Source organism: Oreochromis niloticus, linkage group LG5 (genome assembly GCF_001858045.2).
Source record: "Oreochromis niloticus isolate F11D_XX linkage group LG5, O_niloticus_UMD_NMBU, whole genome shotgun sequence".
Classification (NCBI taxonomy): domain Eukaryota; kingdom Metazoa; phylum Chordata; class Actinopteri; order Cichliformes; family Cichlidae; genus Oreochromis; species Oreochromis niloticus.
The window spans coordinates 15,903,198-15,917,683 of NC_031970.2; the positions used below are offsets into that span (position 1 = coordinate 15,903,198).

General features: G+C 39.8%; 1 protein-coding gene and 1 long non-coding RNA gene across 5 annotated transcripts in view; one reads left to right on the forward strand and one right to left on the reverse strand.

The window, feature by feature from the left end:
* arhgef3 (Rho guanine nucleotide exchange factor (GEF) 3) overlaps nucleotides 1-9,698 on the forward strand; it is a 33,575-nt gene extending 23,877 nt beyond the window's left edge. For all 3 annotated transcript variants that reach the window (XM_013273294.3, XM_005453588.4, XM_005453589.4), the window contains 9 exons: nucleotides 2,022-2,129; nucleotides 3,871-4,128; nucleotides 4,880-4,942; nucleotides 5,034-5,130; nucleotides 5,614-5,690; nucleotides 5,778-6,035; nucleotides 6,153-6,323; nucleotides 6,909-7,098; nucleotides 7,691-9,698. In XM_013273294.3, coding sequence (XP_013128748.1) covers nucleotides 2,022-2,129; nucleotides 3,871-4,128; nucleotides 4,880-4,942; nucleotides 5,034-5,130; nucleotides 5,614-5,690; nucleotides 5,778-6,035; nucleotides 6,153-6,323; nucleotides 6,909-7,098; nucleotides 7,691-8,403 — 1,935 coding nt within the window. In that variant the 3' untranslated portion in view covers nucleotides 8,404-9,698. The remainder of the gene's footprint in view (nucleotides 1-2,021; nucleotides 2,130-3,870; nucleotides 4,129-4,879; nucleotides 4,943-5,033; nucleotides 5,131-5,613; nucleotides 5,691-5,777; nucleotides 6,036-6,152; nucleotides 6,324-6,908; nucleotides 7,099-7,690) is intronic.
* LOC112846900 (uncharacterized) lies at nucleotides 3,959-14,470 on the reverse strand. Of its 2 annotated transcripts, none has more exons than XR_003220110.1 (6): nucleotides 14,292-14,470; nucleotides 6,888-7,034; nucleotides 6,146-6,302; nucleotides 5,799-6,023; nucleotides 5,007-5,120; nucleotides 3,959-4,098 (listed from the first exon to the last, which is right to left on the reverse strand). It is a non-coding gene; the product is annotated as an uncharacterized LOC112846900 (long non-coding RNA). The 2 variants fall into 2 exon arrangements; XR_003220109.1 differs by having other exon boundaries at nucleotides 6,882-7,034.
* Between the last annotated feature and the right edge of the window lie 16 nt (nucleotides 14,471-14,486).

Genomic DNA, 14,486 nt, shown 5'->3' on the forward strand with positions numbered 1-14,486 from the left:
TGTTTACAAGATGCCGTCCTAATCAGGGCTTTGAGTCTATCTGTTTATAGACTCAGATCCATCAGACTCACTACTACGACTACAAAAAACCAATTGAAATAGTACCTAGTCTTTAACAAGCCTTTTTAGGCTTAAATGTATTTTTAATTAAACAATCAGTTACCACTTGCAGCACATTGAATATTATTTTCGAGATCCAGCTTGGGTGAAGCTGCTGCTTCTGACAAACACTGAAAATGGAGAGATTGCATCTGAATGCATGTGCGATAAAAAAAATTGGGGGGATTTAACATGTTGACATACATGTAATCGGATATTTTCCATACTTAAAACATTAAGCATAAAGTAGAAATGCTGGGGTAACATCCTTATGAAGATAACTTTGCTTATTATTATTAACTGTGTGCATTGTTTTTAAACGAGCTGTGACACTGATTCTTCTTTACACTTGACTTTTGGCAGTTTGTTGTAACAAAATACAGCCACAAAGATGACTTTTTCCAGTTAATTTGCAGTAAGTGTAAACATTAAATAACCATTATGCTCATCAAAACTTAATATTTATTAAAAACTTTGACTGTAAAGTTTATTCTGAGCATGTAAAACACTGTATAGGATGAATGAGACTTAAAAACTCTCCAACAATTGAAGGACTCAACTAATGTTGTTGTTTGTTTTCTGTCCCTGTATCACAGATATTAAATTGCTGGTTTGGATTGGTGTTTTTTTTTGTCAACATCTATCCCCTCTCCAGCAGTTTTGCAATGCATTTAAGTACCTGCTTCAGGGTATAAGTACTTTCTTCAACCAATAAAAAGAACAAACGCAGTTGAATTTTAAATAATTTCACTCCACGCGGTGTAGAAATTTGGAGGCATCATGACAAGAAAAGTAGCCCATCACATTTTATTTTAAACCTTTTATACCACCTCGAAAGAGGTTGGGTTGGGTTGGTTTTTGAAGGGAAAGGGAAGAGATGGATAAAGGGGAAAAGATAATGATGAGATTTAAACACAAGGGGGAGTGAAAAGAGGAAGGTAGAGGAGAAAAGGTCAGTGAATGATGGGAACTTCCCAAGAATTGTGAGCCAATAACCTAATAAAGGGATGGTTATAAAGGTGGTTTTTGGTAGTCCTGCAGCGCTTTTTCACTTTACTCACGTATGAAAACACATCCATGTTTGTTCATTTATCATTATGAAATGATAATTTTACTCTTTTTATCTTCATTATGTCACTGCATATAACGAGATGGCAAAAATGGTTGTTTATAAACACCAAATAATTGAATAATAAATACATATATTCTTTGTCTTTGCAAGCTGCATATTCGTTGATTAAGACAAAGTAATCAAAAACAGGCACTGTTAGTGTCATTCTTCAATGAAAACTTATTTAGAGATATGTATGAAAACTTATTCCATTGACTCCAAAGTTTCATTACACTAAAAAAATTGTTTTTAATTTTTTTTATTTACAATCAACAATCTACATGTAATGTCAAAAATGTAGCCCTAACATGGATGTAATGTCCATATTCAATTTGAGATCAGCTGCTATACGTAATACATGAATTTGTAGGAATTTCAGTGTTATAAAAATAATTGGCTAAAGCAAAATGCATGTACATTTAAGTTTTACATGAAACCACAACAGCCTCTTATCACCATGATCATCCAGTCTCACACAGTGGCCATAACAACAGTCCTGTTTAGTGTGTGCGTGACATAAGTTAGTGAAACATGACTGCATGTGTGATAAAGTCTGGTACTGAGGGAAAGACTTTGAGTCACGCTATTGTTTAATATGTCAACAGAACAGAGTCGGCTTTCCCACAATCAACTAGAACATTTGCACACACGCAATCCTCTGACTGGCTGATATAAAACAAGAAAAATGTCTGCTGGTGCTGATGTTTGGTTGATTAATTTATGTCCTTGTTAACCCTTCGGGTCCTTTGTATGCCAGATGTGTTGTTTTTGTGTGATAATGTAACCGTGTGGCTCTGCTCACCCCTTCCAGGAGCCCAGCACCAAGCGCAGTAAGCCTTTATCCCGGGTAGCGTCTCTGGCCAGCCTGCTGCCCCCCGTCAAGACAACGCCGCTGAAGAGGATTGGCCAGACACTGCAGGTAAACCAACAATCACGTCTTCAGTTTTTTAGTATTAGGTTATTTAAGATGGGAAATGAGAGTGGCTCTTATCTTGCTTCCCATTTTAAGGACATTTTATTAGGACATTGTCAGGTTTGATGAACTTAGATCAGAGATCTCGTGTGGGAGCAGCTATGAATACTACAGTTTAGAGTAGAAAATAGCAGTGAAGTGAGTGTGGAAGTGCCTTAAAACTGCATTCTTTCTAATGGCAAAAAGAAGTCTGGTTATACAGAAATCTCTGAAGATATCGCCGCCATATGAATGTGCAGCTAGATCCTGTCCGATTTCAAAACACAAAAATGGCAACACCCAAAACACCCAGCTTGACTTCAATAGCAGGTGACATTACAGTATACTGGCACCTATACTGAGGGAGTGGAGGGAGCTCATAGTCAAAGGAGTTTGCAAAGAAAAGCGTCTGGACTTCTTTGAGTTGCTTGAAGACGTTTCACCTCTCATCCGAGAAGCTTCTTCAGTTCTAAGGTCAAATGGCCGAGAGTCCCAGATTTAAACCCAGTGGGAGTATCCCCCCAAGGAGGGACAAAGGACCCCCTGGTGATCCTCTAATCACATGCGCCAAGGTGTGAAAGTGGGTGTGGGACCTAATCAGCCAGGGTTTCGGGTGAGCTCATTGTGAAACCTGGCCCCACCCTATCATGTGATTTCCTGAGGTCAGATGGCCCAGGATGTGAGTAGGCGTTAAGGCGTCTGGGGAGGGAACTCAAAACTGGATTATAGATGGCAGACAGTTGGTGTCGTAATGTGATTAGAGGATCACCAGGGGGTCCTTTGTCCCTCCTTGGGGGGATACTCCCACTGGGTTTAAATCTGGGACTCTCGGCCATTTGACCTTAGAACTGAAGAAGCTTCTCGGATGAGAGGTGAAACGTCTTCAAGCAACTCAAAGAAGTCCAGACGCTTTTCTTTGCAAACTCCTTTGACTACGATGACCTGGATGACTGAGAACCTTCACAGACGAGGGAGCTCATAATTCAAAAAACAGTTTTATAGTCAAATAATATTATTTAATAATGTTGTTTATGGGGAAAATTGATGATTGATGAGTTTTTACTTCCAGAATAAGGGATGGTGTTATGGCCCGTCTAGGGGTGGCCAGACCATAACATAAGGGTGATCCATCCCCGTCCGACCCCAAGCAGCACATCACACAATTAATACTTTTTGATTTATTTACAATACGTGAATTTAGAAACAAAGGAAGGGAGCGAATTATAACTTCGGGGTGGACCTAAGGCCAAAATGACAAACAAAGGGAGCCTATCTCAAGGATAAACCAAACTTAACTATTCAAAAGAATTAAACCAAACGACAGCGACTTACCTCCCTAACTAACAAAAACAGGAAAAAACTGTAATCAAACAAAAAAAGCAAACGCTCCTGCATTAAACAAACATTACTAGACAGGGAACACACAGTCTGCTGGTTGGGGTGGGCCGAGAATGAATGACTGGCCGTCCATGGCGGTGTCTTCTTATATGCTGCCTCCTGGTCATTAGCCAATTGGTACGCTCCGTCCCCCTGGATGCACCAATCATGGAGAGGCACCTGCACACTCAGATTTGCATATTAGATAAAAGTACAACAACAGTCGTAACAGATGGCAACAAAAGTTTTAGGCTACAGAATAGTACAATTAAACAAAACAGAAATAAGTTGTAATAATAATATATATTTAAACCATCCTCTGGTTCTGCAGCGCACCATCAGTCTTCGTAATGAGGGCCGTGCAGAGAGAGCTGCTCCTCCTCCTCCTCCTTCTTCCTCCTCGACAACAAAGACACGTGTTATCTCAGCGACACTCTCAAACCCTTCGTCCTCTATGACTGCCCCGAGGGTTTCAACTGCAGCTGCTTCGGCTTCCAAGCGTCGGGACAGCAAGCTGTGGAGCGAGACGTTTGACGTCCGACTGGGAGCGGCACAACCTCTGAGCCCCAAGGAGATAAAACGACAAGAGGTGAAAAGCAGTGAATTTTTATCAGTGTTTTTCTTTATTTGCCACATGTCTTCAGGTACATAATTTCATTCATTATTTCATTTCATTATTATCATTATTATAATTTAAATACTAGAATATAGTCTCAAGAATGATCAATAGAATATAATAGCCCTTTTTTGTCACTGTACATATACAATAAAATTGTGGAAACCCTGCCAAACAACAATGATGAATGAACTGTCTTGGCCTGAATCATAAACTGTATATATAAAAAGGGGAAGTAGCCATTGTGCTGTCACCCATTTGTTTCTGGACTCCACATTTAGAAGCCTTAATCACCCCCTGACACAGAGAGCTGCTAATTAGTGATAAAAACTAGAAAAAGAAAAAGAGAATGTCACCCATCAAAATGAAGCACAGCGTCGTGAACCAGCTATACAGGCACCAACACCAGAAACGAGTCCAGTTTGACTCAAAAAGCGGCTGACTGCAGCTGTGTCGGCATGCCTATTAATTAAAGGGCCTCATACCAAACCTCACCATAGAGTCGTTATAAAGGGGGAAATATCCATAGATTCTAAAGCTGTTTATATACCACACTGTAAACATGTTTGTTTAATATGGGAGTCAATGGGGCTGACTCACTTTTTAAGTCAGCCCCAAGTGGCCACTCCAGGAACTGCATGTTCATTTTTCATCCCCTGAGCCAAACTAACACTAAAGTCAATCTGTAGCATTGAATTCTTAAAGTAATTGTTCATCTTTGCAGGCTATATTTGAGCTGGCTCAGGGCGAGCAAGATTTGGTGGAGGATCTGAAGTTGGCCAAGAAGGTGAAGTAACCTTTATTTATTTATATTTTAATGAAGAGCTTGTTTTCAGTGTCAGTATAGTCACCTGTGTTTCTTTATGTGTGTGCTGTAGGCCTACCACGACCCAATGCTCAAGCTATCCATCATGACCGAGCAAGAACTGAACCAGATCTTTGGTACTCTGGAATCCCTTATACCCCTGCATGAAGGTAGGAAAATATTTTAATTACTATTATTTACATTATAGTTTCACAGGAATCTTTTGCAGTCATTTGCATGAACTTTATGTAGACATACAGATGAATGACATATATGTAACAACCTTAATGCTCTGTGTATATAAAGAATCTGTAATGGATGTTTGATAATTCAACACATCTGTGGGTCAGATGTGCTTTCTTAACTAAAATTAAATCGAGCCTCATTAGCGTTCAGGTGGAGGAGTCATGGCAGTTAAGGTAAAACATTTAGTGATTCAGGCTGGCCAAGTGTTTTTTTTTTTATTTTTGGTCAATACATTTTTATATACACTTACATATTTACACTTCTATTGTATAAAATATTAGAGTATCAGTCTACATTTAATTTTGTGGATCTTTCCTTTCTCGGTATTACTTGATTCCACTAAAGCATCCATTATTCTCACTCTGACGTTTCTTTTCATAAATTTTAACTTTTCTGTCTCACCTCAGATTTGCTGAGTCGCCTCCGAGATGCCAGAAAACCCGACGGGTCCACAGAACATGTAGGACATATTTTAACTGACTGGGTGAGTGTTTTTCTAATCAACAGACCAGTCCAGATATTAGCTCTTCACCAAGTATTTATCAAAGTGTGTGTCTGTGTGTTGCTGTAGCTGCCCTGCCTCTCTGCTTACACGCCGTACTGCAGTAACCAGGTCAAAGCCAAGGCTTTGTTGGACCAAAAGAAGCAAGATCGGCGAGTCCAGGACTTCTTGCAGCGTTGTCTCCAGTCACCTTTTAGCAGGAAGCTGGACCTGTGGAACTTCCTGGACATTCCCCGCAGCCGGCTGGTGAAATACCCGCTGCTGCTCAGAGAGATCCTGAAGCACACAGCCAACGACCACCTAGACCGACAGCACCTGGACGAAGCGGTGAGGAAAACTAAGATTTTAATACTTTATCAGTTTGGATCACCAGACAAAGCCTTTAAAAAGACTAATAACAAATGTGAGATGACATAACAGTGTGTGTGTGTGTCTACCCCATAGATGCTGATGGTTCAAAGCGTAGTGGCGGACATCAACAGGCAGACAGGAGAGTCGGAGTGTCAATACTACAAGGATCGTCTGGTGTACACAGAGGACGGACAAAGGAACGAACTCATCGACCGCTCCAAGACCCTCAGCTGTCATGGAGAGCTGAAGAATAACAGAGGACTCGTCAGTACAGTTCTATAACTTTACCGTCCTCCCTTCCCCATTTATCCATTCATTCATTTACCCAAAGGTCAAAATGGACCTCAGAGTTTTAGATATTGAAATCATTGTATGTTAAAGTAATCCTTATAAGTGGTAAGATCAGGGTTCAGACTGCTCTGCTGATTAACTGCACCTGATGAGGTGTTGATGAAGACATGCCTGAAGTCTATTGTATTCCCACTGCAAGGTATACAGAGGGGCGTAACATAGTTTCAGACAGGTTTTCTAATCTTGGGTCTTTAATATGTTGCCTTGGCTAAATTATTCACAACAATAATGATTAAATCTGATCAATAAAGTATGTTTATTTTCAACATATTCTTGAAATCAGTGATATGCATTATATGTATTTTCATGACATACGTGAGCTTTTTAAAGGTGATTCCTTAATTTGATTAATTTACTGCTATACCGAGATGCTTTTTATGCTTTCATAACATTACCATTTTTATGACCAAAATCATTCATAAATATCATCCAAATATTTTATTGTTTATCTTTGGAGGAAAAAATTTAAACCTGTACTCTGTATGACTATCTTTCCAGAAGCTCCACGTGTTCCTTTTCCAGGACGTCCTGGTCATCACCAGATCCATGTCGTCAAACGACCAGCCAGTCAGCTATCAGCTCTGCCGCCAGCCAATCCCCATTCGTCAGCTGGACCTGGAAGACCTATCAGATGGAGAGATAAGAGTGGGCGGATCCATCAGAGGGGCCTTCAGCAACAATGAACGAAGTCAGTACTGGACAAAATCTCACAGACTACAAACACAGATATTTAAATCAGCGTCAGGTTTGCTGCATGCTGAGGATGTCTTTGTGACCAAAGTTAAAGTTACAGAAATGTTTTTTGTAGTTTGGTGTGGTAGAAACTAAGTGTGTCCTATTCAGCACTCACCAGATGAACTACTATGATGATTGTAAGTAGTTTTGACAAGAGGAGTGTCATTTGTCAAATGACTCCAGAGACAGAAAAATGCATTAAATTATATTAAAACATGCTGATAGAGCTGACCATGTGATAATCAGACCGTGTATTAGATTATTGGAGTGATTAATTTTTGCATAATGTCTGACTTTTTTACCAGTGTTATTTTTTCGTCTGCCTTTAAAGGGTTGTTTAGGGGTTAAAACCAATTTTTAGGGTTAAAGTTAGAGTTAGGGTTCTGAACTTAGTAGTGACGATAAAAATGATAGCTGGATTGAGTTTCAGTTTATTCTGTTTATTTATGTATCAATAAGATCAAAATAGGATTTTTATCCTATTCCAGCCTACGTTCACCACCTCTGTCTCCCGTTTCCTCTTCCTTATTTTCTCCTCCACACAGCAAAGAACTTCTTCCGGGTTTCATATCGTACTGGAGGCCAACTGCAGAGCCACTGCTTTCAGGCCAGTGACGCCTTCAACAAACAACAGTGGATCAACTGCATTAGACAAGCCAAAGAAGCTGCAGCACTGACTGGAGACCAGCTGCCACAGACGGGACAGTGTCCAGAGACGGGGGTCAGTGAACAAACAGGGCCACCTGTTGAGACAGGGCGGAGTTTGTGCAATGACTCAGAGCCTGTGAATGAAAAGGGGTTGTGGGGTGTGAAAGGACAGGGCTTGGAGGGAGAGGCAGGTCTGCATGGAAAGGAAGATCTTGGACTGAGTGATGGAGATGGGCTGGGTTTAACTCAAGAGACAATGACGGGGAAGGAGATGGAGGCAGATTTGGATTTGCATGGTAAATCAGGGATGGACAGAGCGCCACAGCCGGTGATCAGTGAGGCGAAAACAGGTTTGGAGATGGAAAGGAATCAGGGTGTCGGTGTGGAGATGGGAGCTGAACCAGGAGCCACTACAGACTTTAAGGTGGATGAAGAGGGGCAGACTCTCATCAGATGTGAAGATGCAGTTTCCATTTCCCTCCTCTCCTCTTCAATTCCCAAAGAAGTGGAGGAGGAGGTGATGGAGGAGGAGCGTAGCAGTGCTGCAGAAGAAGGAGAGGATGGTATGGACACTGGCGAGATGGACTCACTGCAGTGCCACAGGTGCTGATATGATGACACCTATCAGGAATGGAACTGAACTCAACCAACTGTGGTATTTAGTAATGATGTAACTGACAAAAAACCAAATGAAACGTATATAAACAACCTTATTGGGAGAAGTCACGTGACCAACCGGTGCTCACTGCTCACAGACATGCTGCTCAGAATTGAGGCTAAAGGTGGCAAATGCTTGTACTGTGCTATGTATGTAAGATATTAAGTCTGGGAGATATGGTGAAGTAACAAAAATGTGCTCCAGGTGAAATAAAGACTTAGAAAAGGCCACTTCAAACAAGATTAGATCAAAAACATTAAATAAAGAAGACAACTGGGTGCTCTATCTGATGAGAAGAGAGAAAAGATGACAGCAAACATTACACATTTAGAAATAAGTATATCTCAAGGAGATGAGTCAGGAGGATACACATTTATTCTCCACATCAGAGTAAACAGTTACTCCCTAGCAATGTAATAACACAGTGGGACACTCCTCTCCCTTAGGTTAAATACTCCCAGGACAGTCTCACTGCTGCACCCACTCTGGTTGACCCACAGATGCAAAAATAAAACTCCCTATAAAACCTTGGTGAATTTAGAGTTTTGATTGTTTAAGGAAATTTGAAAAAGTGAAATAGAGGAAATGATGTTAGCAGTTGCTAAAACGTGTGTGCACAGGTTGGTCATAAGACTGAGGATTGGAAGTAAGCGTCTCCCATGCTGCTATCTGCTGTATCCTAACTGCAGTTAGCAATGGATGTCATTAAGAGGACTGGATACCACACCCTGTGGAAGTTGCTCACCAGGCACACACTGCTGAAAGATTGCTCAAAGGCTCTCCCTCCCAGGCTTCCTTTCCAGCTTCCCCCTGGCTCCATCATAGCTAATATTGACCCACCTTTGAAGAAATAAATCCTGTTCTAACCACTCCTGGCCAGCAGCAGAGCTCAACAGTCTTTATAGTTGTGACCAGGCTGACAACACTACTTTCACTGAATGACAACAAAACTCATGTCTCCATTCACTGTAGTTCAAATCGCCAGTTATTTGGTCACTCTTATGTTTGGGTTTATGAACACAGACGTATGGGGGTTGCTCCTGGACAGGCTTCACCACTGGTCCTGTGAGGTGAGCAGTAGTGAAAAACAGAAAACTGGGAAATGTGAAAACACTCTTAATTGTGCCATCATCTCATGTATTATTGCTCATGGTTATATTTTACATACCAATTCTGTTGTATAGATTGGTGGAGACAGAGACTGTATGTAAAACGTGGACTCTTCTGGTTGCAAAAACTAGTCTGCAGCAATGTTCCCTCTAAGCTGCGCACTGTTGGCACGGTCTCTGCGCAGAAAAAGTCTGCGTTGCGCACACACAAAAAATTCTAACCTGAATTGACATTAAAGTAAATATGTGCCGACACCAGTGTTTTAGCTAGCAAAGCGGCGTGGCTGATGTGGAGTGAAGCCACGTTAATGACAACGTGTATAACCATTGGAGATGTGAGCAGGACAGACGGAACAATTGACGGAAAAAAGTGGGGACTTTATACCAGTTTTTAAATTGTGTTGATAGGCCACGTAAAACCAGAGTTATGATAAAAATATATGCAATGATTGGTTTTCTTCCTGAATACTATTGTTGTTTATATTTACTGCGGGAAGGAACGGTAAAAACTGCGTTTTATAAGGAAAACGCTCGAAAGCACTCTCCACCTGTGAGTAAAGACGAAACCAAAACACCCCACCCTTTCCCACTGGTCGAAAAATGTACCATGTCGACCAATCAAAACATGGCATTTAGTTGTTAAGAAACAGGAGGAAGTTTTAGGAGGGACGGCAGTTTTGAGATGTGAGAGATTTGAGACGTTTAGCGCAAATCTTGTGTAGTTAGTGTGTAGTGTAGCCAGTAGTTTTGTTGTGTGTCAGAACAATGAGGCGACCGCTGAATGTTACAGGTGTTACAGGAGTGATACATCTCCTGTTGTCAGGCCTGCAGGTATCAGGCTGTTGTTCTCCTTTATCTCATAGTGGACAGAAATTATTTTTTGGAGTGGCACAAATAATTTGTGTGGCATCAAATTTGATGCAGAACAGCTGATTGTTCTGTAAATAGTTTGAAATGTTTGTTTAAAAAACTCCTTGGCTGCATTTTTAGGTAAACAGCTGCAAAAAACTTTGTTGTTTGCAAAACTCAGTAACTTTTTTGAAGAAGTAACTATATAATTAATTGCCCAACATTGGTCATTATATACTGTATTTTGCAGACAGAGAGTTACAGACTCTCTCCCAGACCACAGACTCATAATACAAGTCAGAGTTTTCTTTTTTTTTTTCTTTTTTTTTTAAAAAGAAAGTTGTGTTTTCAAAATTGGAGTTCAAGTTATTTTTACTTCCAATAGTGTTAACATACTACACAGGTCATGAACAAGATGTTTTTAAATTTTCATTGTAAATGGGCTAAAGCAGTTAATTAAAAGTAGTCTAACATAAATGTAAATGCTGTAATTTGATTATTTTAATAAACCATGTAACTTGGATGGATTCGACGCTGGTGTGACCACAGTGCACACGTCTGATGTCGCTCACAGTGGTCCAAGAGATCGCTCAGGGAGTTTGTGTGTTCGCTCAGACACATGAAAAATTAGAGGGAACATTGGTCTGCAGAATGCCATAATTTCAGTCACCAAAACTAAAGCAGAGATGTCTTGGATTGGTTGTACCGCACAGGAAATTACAGTATTCTTAGACAATTCCTTTAAAAGCAAAGCAACAAATCCCCTAACTTTGAGCTTAAAAGTCCCCGTCTTGTTGAGTTGTTATGGAGGGGAAGAAACTATTCAATGAAGCCAAAACATTAATTGTACCAGGCTGTAAATATGTTGGGCAGTTTTGCGTGGGAGTCTATGGGAATTGATTTCCTTTTGGAGCTAGCCTCAAGTGGCCATCAAAGGAACTGCAGTTATTGGCATTTGTGCATGGGCTTTTTTGCAAGTGCATTTTTCAGCTCTGGAGGGCGTCACTTGGTTTTCATCTCCTGTTTTAGTTTTCTTGTCAGATGTGGGATTGTTTCCTCCTCTGCTGCTGTGTTTCAAAAACTTTTTAAAGCATGTCTGAAAACACTGGAGAGAACTCAGCTGTACATTCACTTTTAATGAGTTAGCAGATTTTATTTATCTTCTGTGTTCTGTATTTACAGTTTTTATCATGTATCCCAAAAATATTTTGTTAAACTGAAGTAGCCTGCAGCAGATGAAGCTGCTGCTAAGTGATATGCTCTGTGTTAAACTCTGTATTGAAGGAGGAGCCTGTTGTATATGTACTGTATGTATATAAAGAATGTATATGAAGTATTTGTGTAATATGAATGAAGGAAAAAAACAAGCTGTACTGTTTGTTATATACGTGCTTACATATTACACACAGAATGATTGCTGTGTTAACACAGTCAGCTCTGTCAATGTTAGCAATGCTGAAGATGCTAATAATGACATTTACACTAAATTAAGGCTGCCATTTTTAAATGAATTACAGTACTGTGCAAAAACTTTGAACCACCCTTCATTTTTTTCTATATATCTTGCTAGGAAAATAGGAAATAGGTGCAGCACTTTATTCAAACATGTAGAAGCGTACATGGAAATAGTGTTTATAAGGCAAAAAGAAAAAAAAATCCTTAAAAGTCAATATTTGGTATGAACACATTTATTTTTTCTTAGGCAAGCTTTCTAATAATTTCTTTATGCAGTCTTCGGGAGTAGTTTTCCATTCAATTCAAAGCTGTTCTTTGGATGTTGCTCCATTCTCATATTTTTGTAGATTATGCCAAAAAAGGGGACTAAATGGTGTATTTCTGCTTACTTGCTTGTTATATGTAGACAGCACCAGTACATCCATCGAGTTAGATGCATTTTTAGTGCTTGAATATTACATAGGTCAATGTGAAGTGGTTAAATAAACAGAGAAAAACATTCTTCTGAAAATGTTCAGGTACAAGGACTGGACTGAAAATTAGTGAAATAGCAGCAATTGTCCAAAAAGACTAATTTTTCACTTATTGGGAGCAAAATGTAAACAAATGAGAGGCGACTCAAAACTTTTGCAAAGTCCTTATAAGAGGAGATTTGGGCTGCTCAGAGAACACTAACTCTTGTGCAAAAAGGAAGAAGGTGAATACAAGTTGAAGTGTTATTGTGAGGACCAAAACATCAATAAATTGTTTTAAGAGAAAGCCTTTCATTGGATGGATGGTTACTGTTAGTTTAAAAATAAATTGCCTATCGCACACACAGAAATGCAATCACTCAAATGCACAAAAGCAACAGTTAAAACAAGCTATTCTGATTGCCTTCAAATTTTCCAAACCAGGGGTTCCAAACATAGGGCCTTGGGGCCAGAATCAGCCCATCAATGAGTGTGATCTAGCAGACTGGATGGATGGCTTCAAATCATTTGAAAGCTACAAAGTAAAAAATTTCAGATACAAGGCCATAAGTTATGGCATAAATTTTGTCCATGGACTGTATTTTTGTCAGCTTAAGTCTTCTTACTGGCAAAGATGTCACCCATAGCCTTTCATAAACCAAAGTAAGTAAAAATAAACCAAATTACATAAAATAAGGCATTTTTTGGTAGTATTAAATAAAACAAAAAAGTCATGTTTTTCTTCACTACTCTGGATATTTTAACAGTGATTCTACATTAAAAATAAGACATTTTCTCTTAAGTTAAAAAAAAAAAGACAGATCATGTCATTTTCATGGCATTGTTGTGCACCAACAGGAACCACTGCACACGCTGGCGCAGTGGTTCCTGGACACATTGTGTCCAAAGATTTCATCTTAATACCTAACAGCTGTCAAGATACAAATGTCCTCCACCTGTAAAACCATTCCTGTTTTGGGGGTTGTCTCATTGTTGCACTTCTAGTGCATTGATTGGTAATTTCATTAACAGCAAAGCAGCTGAAACTGATGAACAACCCCCTCTGCTACTTAAATTATCAGATCAGTGTCCAAGAAGTTATGTTAACTTGCCACTATACTATGAATAAAAAGTGTTCACGTCATGTTTTTGAGTAGTGTACATCATGGAACCCAAACAACTTCCTCATCAGGTCAAGGCTCCACAGTCTATTTACACCTACAGTCCAGTGATGAGAATGTGCACATCCTGGACAGAGAGGACCGCTGGAGTAAAGAAAGCCATCTATGTAAAAAGTAAAAACCCATCTCTGAAGCAGTGAGGGGGCCTTGTTCATCTTCCACCACAATGCTGTAATTGCAGCCATTTCCCGGCTTTCTGTGAATGACTGCTCATCGACATTGATCGATGGTCATGCCAATTTGCATATTAACGATCATGAAATTGAGCTCACAGCCTATTGTTAGTCAGTGGTCATTATGCAAAGGTACTCCTCAAAGGTGCGGTAAGCTGAGACTGAAAAAGTCACTTAGATGGGTGATGAAATATTTCTCTCACAGATCGTTAGAACTTAGTGGGATTTCCTTACTCCAGCTTAGTCCACTACTGCAAACTACTGTTAACCCTGCACTGCTCATTACAACCTCGGAATAGCATTACATCATTTTCGTTCAGCTGCTGTAAAAAAAGAAAGAAAAGACAAGAAAAAAGTATGAAATAATCAGATCATGTATATACACACTGACTGCTCAAATAAAAATGACGCATTAGAAATATTTCAAAACGAATCTCACGTTTTTCTTCTCAGTTCTTTTTCACTATAAAATAAACATTTATTATAAATATACATTTATTTCCGACTGTAAAATACAGAAACTGTATCTTTAGAAAGCAAGAGACACCGTGTGCTAAACTACAGTTGGTGTGTCTGTTTGTATTACTTGAACTTGTTTGCATTTCAAATGAACTGCCATACCAGAAACAGTAGTCCCGTTTATGTTCGCCCCCCTGCTGCAGAGCTGCCTCGATGGCTGGAGTACTTGACTGTCTGTCCATATCAAAGCATGAACAAGCAGGATGTGCAGGAATAAAGGGTACACTGTGTGCAGGCGGGATCTCACTGCGGGACGATTGAACATTGTGAATGAAGGCGGTCAAGGCATTATCTACC